The following is a 10639-nucleotide window of genomic DNA, read 5'->3' as shown; positions in this document are numbered from 1 at the left end:
AACAGCAATTTACAGAGCTTGTGATTTAATAAAAATGAGAGGCTTTTCAACACAAAAATATAAAAAACTGTTAATTATCTAAATTCAATCCCTTTTATTTCCTTTCATTTCACACATTAATGTATTTCATCTTTGGGCACATTAGGCGTATCACAGCTTTGTAATCATACATACAAACTAAACCGAATACATCTAAATAAATCAACATAGTATATTGGTTGAATGTCCTCATCAATCCCCACAAATATGATACACACCTTTTCCCATACAAAAAGTCCTCTGGGATTATTTCTGTTAAATTAACTGAAACACATTGTGTTGCTTACAACAATCTCAGAATGTAGGCATTACAGTGAACAAATAATTACTTAACAGTTCTGACAATATTAAATGAAGTAATTATTACTGCCACAACATAATATAATATTGGAGGTGAGAACAGATACTGTTTTGCAAATCACAAATAATATTAATGAATCATTTTAATGTATTTTCAAATAAATAAAAAACACAATGCAAATTAAGTAGAGCCTAAACCATTGATATTCAAAACTCTTATTCTCCTTCTATTATTTACTGGTGAGACTGCTGTTTTTTTTATTATTTTGTTGCAGTTGTCAAGGCTGCAGTTTGCAAGAAAGTGACAAATGTAGATTTAATTTCAGTCCAACATGCCTCAAACAAAGAGAGTTTTAGTTTTTCACATTCTACAGATTACTCAAATTAATTTCTACTAGCCTCTTTATAGTTACACTTAAGTATCAACTCTTTTTTCTTGTCATTTGTCAAATTCTGTTACAAAGCCTTAAATCGCATTTAGACAGAACATTTCCATATTGTAATTTTCTTTTTTTTTCATAAATGTCCTTTTTGATTTGAATACTTGGCATTGTTTTTGTTTATCTTGTTACCATTTGTTTATTGCTACACCTGCCAGAAATCTATGTCTCATGTAAAAATACAGACTTAAAGAATGTACTGCTCAACTGAACCACCAAGATGCTAGCTGCACTGAATAACCAATTCCCATCATTACAGAGGAAGAATCAAAAACATAAGCAGAGCTGATTTGACAAATCTAACTGAACCACAGACAGCTGTGGCCTCATGTTAGGGCTAGAACACTTTGAATGTATTCTGTTGAGAGACAGACTTTATCCAAAATGTCAAAGCGTTTGTGCATTTTAGAGTAAAGATATAAAATGTTCTGTTAAACAAATGTAATCAATAACTCAGACAGTGATAGAGGACGGTTCAGGACATTTCACTGTATCAAATCAAAAGTTGTATTGATTTGGCTTTGCATTATATTCACATAAAAATAAACAACATTCTGCTTCATTTACACCAGGTTGTTAATTAAATAAAGAACAGTAATAAATCAATTATCTACAGAACAAGTACAATTACGCTGAGATTATTTTTGCAATAGTTATCCTCACTGTGTTAATTCCCTCATAAACCTGTATTCAATCCACATTTTACAACTCTTTACAGTAAACATTTCAAAAAATTTTTTTCAATGTTGACACCTTCATGAGAGACATTCTAAACCATTCTGCCAAACCCATAAAGGCTCATTCACCTTCATTAAATCCCAAAACGCTTAATATCCCTGTTGCATCAAAAGTGGATATCAGGCGACAGTCTGGTGGTTCAGACAAGTTGCTATCATGTTAAGTGTGACGTCATACACACTTCCCATATTTCCCCATATTTTCATGTCCAAAGCAATGTCTAAACCCATTGGTGATACATTAAGGCCCCTACACCAAGCTAATTCTTGAAGTTGCCAAACGGGGGTACTACACTTTCATGTTGGTTTGTGACGTCATTCTGCCCAAACAAACTTTTTCCAACTGACTAACATTGGGAAAGAGGTGTCTGTAAATCAGCAGATATCTCTTTTGAGCTAAATCTACTACCCACGATGAACAATGAAAAGCAAAGGTCCCTAATGTTTAAAAAGCATTAAAAGCCGAATCCATAGTTATTTTCCCTCTCAATTCATTAGACTGAGCAGAGAGTGGGCGGGATGTTGGAGGCGGGGCTTGAGGCTGGGAGGCGGGGTTTCAAAACTATGCAATTTAAAATGCTCTATGCACCCAATGGAAGATCAGCGGAAGAGCTAGTGATGATCCAGGTACATTTGCAATTAAAGTCAGGACACTTCGGCTTCATCCACCACTGAGCAACTTTCATTGGAAAAACTGCCCGCCGGCAGCGTTTCCAGTTGTCTTCATTCATTCACTGGCCTACGATTAGTTATAATGTCCTGTGGGCAGTCTGTCCTGTGTCACACCATGGTGTTAATAGTTGGTTGTAGCAGCACTCACATTGAGAGTTTGCTTGTACATTTCTGACCCTGTAAGAGTTTTTGAAGCAGGTTGTCTTTGGTTCTCACAGAGAAGTCTACAGTTTGAATTGCCAGCCACAGATTTCACCACATCTCTCTCACAATCGACTGATAGCTGACCCGTCCTTTAGGATCTACCCAAAAAAATGAAAACATCATCAGCATGTTATCTGTGATGATTTATACCGAAAGACGTCAAAGGGACTAGTGCAAAAGACGAGACGTTAGTGTCTCCAAGCCCAGCAGAACGGTCAAACTAAAGAACAAATAAACAATAAAAACCTTTGGCCCTTTGATATGGCACTGGAAAAGGTTTAAATGCTAACCCTGGACACGAAGGACTTTGACCCAGGTCTGGCAGGATGTTTTAGGCGAAAAATAATTATCTTTACAGGAAATAAACCTGTGAGAGGACGTTGCTGAGGTTCCATAATCGACACAAACAATAATACATTTAGATATAAATTAAAAAACATTACTCTGACCTGGTTGCATGTGCAATTTCAAAGGGCATTTGATTTTGATCCACAAAGCTGTGGCCGCAGTTTATAGGGCCACTGTTAGTGCACAACCTTGAGATTATTACAGTTAATTCATATTAATTCAGCAAAAGTCACAAAATCAAAAAATAATTGATATACTAAAGAAGTCATTATATCATGGGAACAAAGTCTTAATATTCTGAAAATACATTTAAAGTGTACCACGATAAAAAGTATTTTCATTACTCCTCTGTGTAAATCGTTCTAACAAATGTGTCTTTATTGCTATAAAATCATAACTTTTTTTTCTTGTGAAGTTACCACTTTCAATATTGTCTCATAATATGCCTTTTATCACATTCTTAACCCTGTACTTTATTTCCTTCTTAATATGTTAAATTATTTTGTAATCGTACAATCACATATTTGTTTTTGTAATACTCTGACTTTTCCTCAGGATATTAAAACGTTATGTTCATGGCATTGTGACTTTATCCTTATTGAGATGTATTTCAGTGCAAACATGAAGGGAGTGTTTGAAGCGGGAGAGCAGGCTACAGCTACTATCAGCAGGTCATTTTTTTATTAAATAGATCACTATACTTATAAATAATTATAGTAAGTAATTTCCTGGGTTAAATATATAACTTCTGTGTAGAATATTTACAGTGGTAACTCCGCTGCTCTGATGAGATCAGGGTGTAAAACTCACCGCTGGGCAGCACGGCCCTCTGAAAGGGAAAGATCCCCCTAAACACTTCTCTGCTGTTTAGTGTACTCTTGTTTCACATCCTTAAACATCAATGTGCAGCTGGAATAATGGGGAGACCCTGCAGAGATGAGGCAGGGGTGCTAATTTCACTAGGGGTATAATAATTCATGTTTTTGTATGAAAGAAAGCTAATGATTCATCTCATGTTCACTTATGGGAGTAAGTCTAGTTGCGAGCTCAGAGTCCACAGTGAACCCGGGAATGTTTAGTACCCCAAAGCTTTATGATAAAAATGTAGAGTTTTCCAGAAACTGCCGGATGCTAACCTGCATATGTTGGTCAATTAGCACAATTAGCACAAGTTGCATTAATTGGCATATGGAACCATTTTGGAGTGGTTTTGGGAGTAATTGAGGATGCTGAATGCATTTCTGCCATTTTCAGGATACAAAATGGTAAAGATAGTGGCCATATTTATACTCCAGGTGGGCTGATTTTGATGAATTTTGAGTCAATTTTAAAGTTTTAGGGGACTCAAAACTGCCATTGTTGATCCTGAACATTTCAGAAAATGAACTCAGCTTCCTCAATAATCCTCAATAATGCATATGCCTAATAATGTTAATTAATGCAACTTGTAATAATTATGCACATTGCCCAACATATGCAAGTTAGCATCCAGCCGTTTCTATGTGCTGGGGACCCTACTATACATTTAACTTTGGGGTAATCAACGTGTCAGGGTTCTCACTGCTGGCAATTAGACTAAGTGGTTAAAAGGCATTCTGAAAATGATAGGAAACTAATTCCTCAGAATGCTGCAGCAGGTAAAATATGGAATGACTAAAAACTAGAATGCACTCGGAAGAGATCAGGGGTGGATGTCCCCTTTGACAAACAGACCAAACAGCTCCATCAGCATCCCCACACTACTGGAAGAGTTGGATTCACAACATAAGAACACCTCTCTTAGGCTGGTAGCATTCAGAGGACGGCTGGAGGACACACCTATCTCCCGCTCTGCTCTGCCTCCTGGCCTTCAGGCTGCCTCTCCTCCTCTTCTTCCTCCTCTTCCTCCACCTCCATGTGTGGGTGCTCCTCCACAGCAGGCTCCTGGGTTTCCTCTGCCACAGCATCAGCGGCAGAGTGTGAGTCCTCCTCAGGGGGAGAGGAGGGTGGGGGGACGCTCGGAGAGCTGCTCCCCTCCCTTGGTGTCTCCTCAGCTTGTCCGATGGAGCTGGTTTCACTGAAGGAGTCAGAGCCCCCCCCTGAGCGCCGGAATAACCTCTGACCTGTGAGGACATCGAAAGACAGGAAGTGTATAATGTGAGAGAAAGTACTGTCCACTAGTTTCATGTCAGGGTCACACTTCAAATCGCAAACTCCTTCATCACCTATAACCTGAAGCAAGGAAGGAGAAAAACCATGTGACATTTAGAAATAATAAATATAGGATTGCTTCCTAATTTGAAAATTAGGTTCCTTTCCTCCTTTTCAGGAGGGAAATGTTTCTACACAGAATATACAGAGATTGAAAGTTACTAAGTACATTTACGCAAGTATAGTACCTAATTACATATTTGAGGTACTTTACCAGAGTATTTTCATTTTATACTACTTTATACTTCTACTCTACATTTTGGAAACAAATGTTGTACTTTTTACTTATTTCATAGATTGATGTTTAGTTAGTAGTGTTGTAGTATACTCGAGACCGGTCTTTTCTTGGAATCGACTGCATTTCTACTCGGTTTTGTCTCAGTCTCAGACCTATAGGAATCAAGATTTTATGTAAAGACCCGTCAAGACCACGGCTGGGGCTGGGGATGTGACTAGATGTAAATCGCCATGTTTCAAATGCAACCAATCACGTGACTTCACTGACTTCAAGCACTCATCAGACTCCGAATCTTAATGTCTGTATATTTCCTCCCGTTCAAACATACTCAAATGCTCTTGAAGTGAACGTGTCGGGAAATTCAACGATAATTACAATTGGCTACACAAACCACAAAAATGTAAACTGCGAAGAAACACTCAAGAAAAAAACACTGGGCATTGTGTAAATTATGTCATGTGACCCTCACAGAGACGGCTGGCACTACGTCCAACTTTTCTAGACATTTGAATAACCTTACAATTTACATTACAATGTTTTATATTAAGATCTTACCAATTTACTGTTTTTAAATGAAAATAATCACTTTTTGAATTAATATGATGAAGTTAAATGTATATCTTACTGTTTGTATGTGGCTCTTTTTATGATGATGTGGATCTTTCAGATCAAACTGACTATGGTATCTTCCACATTTTATTGTAAGTGCATTATGTAGTGTTGCATTCACACTAGTCTGGTTCCGGTCTTGATTCGGTCTCGCCTGTCTTGGTCTTGGTTTTGCTAAGAAGTTTTTCCCATATGCCTAAACCGCTGCCTAGAAAGCCATTCTGAATCCAGAGTCAGTCAAACATTCAGGCAATGTCCTCTCCTCTGTCTCCCCATTTCAACTCTATAGATCTCAAATAAAAGTAAAGTAACTGAATAAATGCACATCAGTCACAGAGCTCAACTTTGACACACAAATGAGTAGGTTGACCAACAGCAAACTGGATTGATTAACTTGAAGGAATGGGTTTGCGTTCATTTCAAGCAATGGAGAGCCAACATGGATATAACCATCATAGCTTATGAGCTTTGTTGAGTATAGATTGCTCCACAGAAGAGGAGTAATGGTTTGCAGGCAGCCATGAGAGGAGTTCATGTACACATTTATCTTGAGAACGATGAAAACACATTTTTCTGGGAGTGACTGCGTTAATAAACTTCCATATTGATAGTTAGCTTGTTTGTTAATTGACACTTAACCTGTTAAGCCCTGAGCCTGTTTTTCAGGTTTTTCAGGTTGACTGTCTTAATGACATAAAGGCCTAGATGGCGCTTAACTTTTTAAATATAAATGACAGCAAAACGGAGGTCATTGACCTGGGTTCCCTGCAACCGTATGCAAAACCCATTGTCACTAATCTGGGCATCAAAATTGACAGTGCTTTTAAATTGGATAAACAAATCAACTCAGTTTTTATCACTTGAGGCTCCTGCCCAAAATTAAACCAGTTTTATCCTTTTTAGACTTTGAGCGTGTTATTCATGCCTTTGTTTCTACGCGTCTAGATTACTGTAATGCACTTTATGTTGGCCTAAACAAGACCTCGCTGGCACGCCTGCAGCTGGTACAAAATGATGCGGCTCGGCTGCTTACAGGAACACACAAGCATGAACACATCACACCTATTCTGGCTTCCTGTCCATTTTAAGATTTTATTATTTGTTTTTAAATCGCTTAATGGGCTGGCCCCAGAGTACATCTCAGACCTTCTACAGTGTCTACAGTCTTTTGATCAGATTGACAGCTGGGGTGAAACGATCTCCCTAGAAGCTCTGTAAAGGTACGTGTTGTGATGTCTGTGTTTGCTTCCCCTGTCCGAGTTCGGATCACTCAGTGATGATACTATATACCTAAATAATCTGTGGAATCTCAGCTTTAATCGGATATCTTGTATGTGCAGCTACGATAAGTAATAAGGGTACTTTTATCTTGAGTTCTGTGCCAAAGTGCGTTAGCATTTTTCGCTCAAGGGTAATTTAGATGCTTCTTATGAGACTTGTGTTTTGGTAAAAATGGTTTGTATCGTCAGTTAGCTGACATTATTCCCGTTAATCTGGTATAACACATTAATAGGTTCGTAAATATTAAGATCCCCTGAGACACAGTGTCGTGAAAAAAAAGTACCCGCCGAGGGGGACCTTGGGGCTTAACAGGTTTGAGAGGAGTTCATGTACACATTTATCTTGAGAACGATGAAAACACATTTTCTGGGAGTGACTGCGCTAATAAACTTCCATATTGACAGTTAGCTTGTTTGTTAATTGACACTTAACAAGCTGAGGGAGCTTTTTCCCACTCTAATAACTGTTCATTGAATGAATTTATATATAGTTCCAGAAAACAACATGTCAGGAGGAAGAAACCCTCCCAGTACAGAGAAAATAAGAAAGCCCCCAGAGTTACTGTTTTTCACCTGACAGCGCTAGCATGTTAGGCATTAGCCTCACCAGCTACAATCATATTTTGGCAGAGATTAATTTCTCCGTGCCACTGTCCTTGTGAAGCCACTTCAGTACGGTAATGTTAAACATCTTTTGCTTCATGACCTTTGACATAAAACAAGAGCATATAGTCTCTTTCTTAACTGGCAGACCGTAGTTTAAAATGTGTGCAGACAGAGCTCAGTCTCTCTGAAAGACAGTCCTACCTGGATGTTTCTTTGAGGAGGAGGTGGGGGTCTCCTGCTGGGACTGTCTGCCCGCCTGAGCCTTGCTTGAGTAAGTCCCCTCTGTGGAGTCCAGGGAACCTACAGACACACACCATTTACTTTCATGTTACCCACCAATACTCAAACATTTACAGTGGGTATAAGTATTGAACACGTCACCATTTTTCTCAGTAAATATATTTCTAAAGGTGCTATTGACATGACATTATCACCAGATGTCGGTAACAGCCGATGCAATTCAAGGAAACCAAAATCAGAATCAGAATACCTTTATTAGTCCCACAGAGGAGACATTTGCATCGTTACAGCAGGAAAGAGCCACAGACAGCTTAATGTTACATATGTTAAAAAAAGTTCAGAAATTAAGTTATGTGTAATAAAATGGAATGACACAGGGAAAAAGTATTGAACACATGACAAAAGCGAAGACACCAGCTGAAATCTAGCAGTAATCAGAAAGCAATCCTGTCCCTTGAAGAGGCAAATTAATATCAGCTGGTTCAGTCCCGACTGATGGCCTACAAAAAGAAGTCTCATTACCAAGGAGTCACACAAGAAACCTCTCATGGTGGGGAAAAGCAAAGAGCACTCTCAAGACCTTCGCAACCTTATAGTTACAAAGCACACTGATGGCATTGGTTACAGAAGGATTTCTGAACTTCTGAATGTTCCAGAGAGCACTGTTGGGGCCATAATCCGGAAGTGAACAGAACATTGTTTCACCATAAACCATCCACAACCAGGTGCTCCTCGCAAGATTTCTGACAGAGGATTGAAAATAATTATCAAAAGAGATGTATGGGCTCAGAATAGTCTCATAATACACACATGCACACAGAAGGATTCACACTTGTATTTCCGGATCCACCAGACCCGGCGCCAGAACAAATTTAAAGGGAGGGCATATGATTTTCATGGGAGGGCACACAACACCGTCACGTGCTGCGGGCCTGCGGCACAATATCAAACAGCAAGGCCAACAGCATTGCGCAAAGACGCACACTTATCGCAAATACATACACAAATAAAGGGCAACATAGAAACCACTTTTGAAACATTGTGTGCGTGGCAGCACAAACACTGGTAAATCACGAGCAAGGCACACTGGTTAAGGATGGCAGCTTCCTCATCGCTGCACTCGGAGAGAAATAGTAGAGACGGAGACGATGAGCTGCTGTTAGCTCTATTATGGCGTTTCCAGTGGCAAAAACCTTTGACAGTAAAAGCCGCATCAGATGAAGATGTATTGACTTTAAACGGTCTACAGGGGAAACAAAAGGCTGCGTCTGCTTTTAACGAATCTTCAAGCCATGGTCTGTTGTGTACCGTGCGCTTCTTTCCTGAAAACAATCTCCCTGGAAAACGATCCAGTTTCACCTGTTGGGTTTATTAACCCCAAGATCATCTGGGGCTGTTGGTCTTTGAGCGGTTGCTGTCCCAATAGTACCTGTTGATGTGATGCAAGGTAGCGTCTGTAGTGGAGGCTCCGGCACGACGGAGGAGGAGGAGGAGGAGGAGGAGGAGGAGGAGGAGGAGGAGGAGGAGGAGGAGGAGGAGGAGGAGGAGGAGGAGGAGGAGGAGGATGCTGGCGGGTGTGGTACAGGGTGTGGCAACGCAGGTGGTGATGGTAGGGGCACAAGGAGCTGTGCCTCGGAGGAAAGCGTTGGTGGCGGCCGCCTTGATGAGTCAAGGCTTGGGCTCGCTAACTCAGCTCCGGGGTTTGCCGAGGTCAAGCTTGTGACATTAAGGCGTGCTGCTGCAACGGCAGGTGCAGGGTCGCCAGCAGCTGCATCGGCTGCAGTTCTTTCAGCGCTATTTCATTTTAATAAATCTTTTGAGCCAATTTCTGATGTCCATTGTGTAATTCAAACAGAAATGGGAGTCTACAGAATGCACAATAAACAAATCCAGAATAGGCAGCAGAGTGTGACGCTGTGATTGGTCTAAATGTGGACGATTCACAAATGAACACATGAATTTATTTGACGTAGCCAGCGATTTTTTTGTTTTAGTTACTATCGGACATACATCGTAGCATAAAAGTTCACTGTTTATTTATAACAAAAAAAAAATATATATATATTTTTTAATTTTTATAAATAATAAAAATCGTGTTTATTGGGGGAGGGCAAGAATGTCAAATGGGAGGGCCTGGCCCTCCCACGGCGCCGGGCATGGGATCCACACTTGTGTTTTTCAATGCACACACAAATGTATTCCGTTTCATATACATGTAAATAAAATCCAAATACAGAAAAAAGTTTTACATATGTATTTTTGATCCTCACATATTTGTTTTCCGTTTAAATCCCCTGAACCTGCAAACACAAACAGCTTTCTGTGCACGGATCGCTGTGCATTTGTGTGTGTTTTTTTTAGACTGCCCTGACGGTCAGCCGATTCGTACTTGTAATTGTTTCTATCTATAGCCAATCAGATGTCTCCTCAATTCTAAGCCAATCACATGAGCGCGCCCCCACGAGTGTAGATTTCTTGTGTTCATGACGTAGTGCTTCATGTACGCATTTTGCGCTGTCCGGAGCTGACAGGTCCATGGAGCCTGCATGCAGGCGCTAATCTCAGGACACCCTCCACTCTCAGTACAGCGCCACTTTCCGAACAGGAAATGCACGCAAATACAAGCCTTTATATTATTAAGGTACAGCGCCACTTTCCAAACCATTGATGAATGCTTGTGTACACAAAAACGGCAGGCAAAACCGTTTGAAATGTGTGTTTCCTGTATGGCGAATA

The 10639-nt window shown here is 40.0% G+C and overlaps 1 protein-coding gene across 4 annotated transcripts in view; it reads right to left on the bottom strand.

The window, feature by feature from the left end:
- Positions 1 to 8: 8 nt before the first annotated feature.
- pdxdc1 (pyridoxal-dependent decarboxylase domain containing 1) overlaps positions 9 to 10639 on the bottom strand; it is an 87203-nt gene continuing 76572 nt past the window's right edge. For all 4 annotated transcript variants that reach the window (XM_034237664.1, XM_034237665.1, XM_034237667.1 and 1 more), the window contains 2 exons: positions 7865 to 7963; positions 9 to 4842 (listed from right to left, as the gene is read on the bottom strand). In XM_034237664.1, coding sequence (XP_034093555.1) covers positions 4559 to 4842; positions 7865 to 7963 — 383 coding nt within the window. In that variant the 3' untranslated portion in view covers positions 9 to 4558. The remainder of the gene's footprint in view (positions 4843 to 7864; positions 7964 to 10639) is intronic.

Source organism: Gymnodraco acuticeps, unplaced genomic scaffold (assembly GCF_902827175.1).
Source record: "Gymnodraco acuticeps unplaced genomic scaffold, fGymAcu1.1, whole genome shotgun sequence".
NCBI lineage: Eukaryota > Metazoa > Chordata > Actinopteri > Perciformes > Bathydraconidae > Gymnodraco > Gymnodraco acuticeps.
Note: the sequence above shows the minus strand (reverse complement) of the source record. Positions and strands in the feature narration are given on the sequence as shown.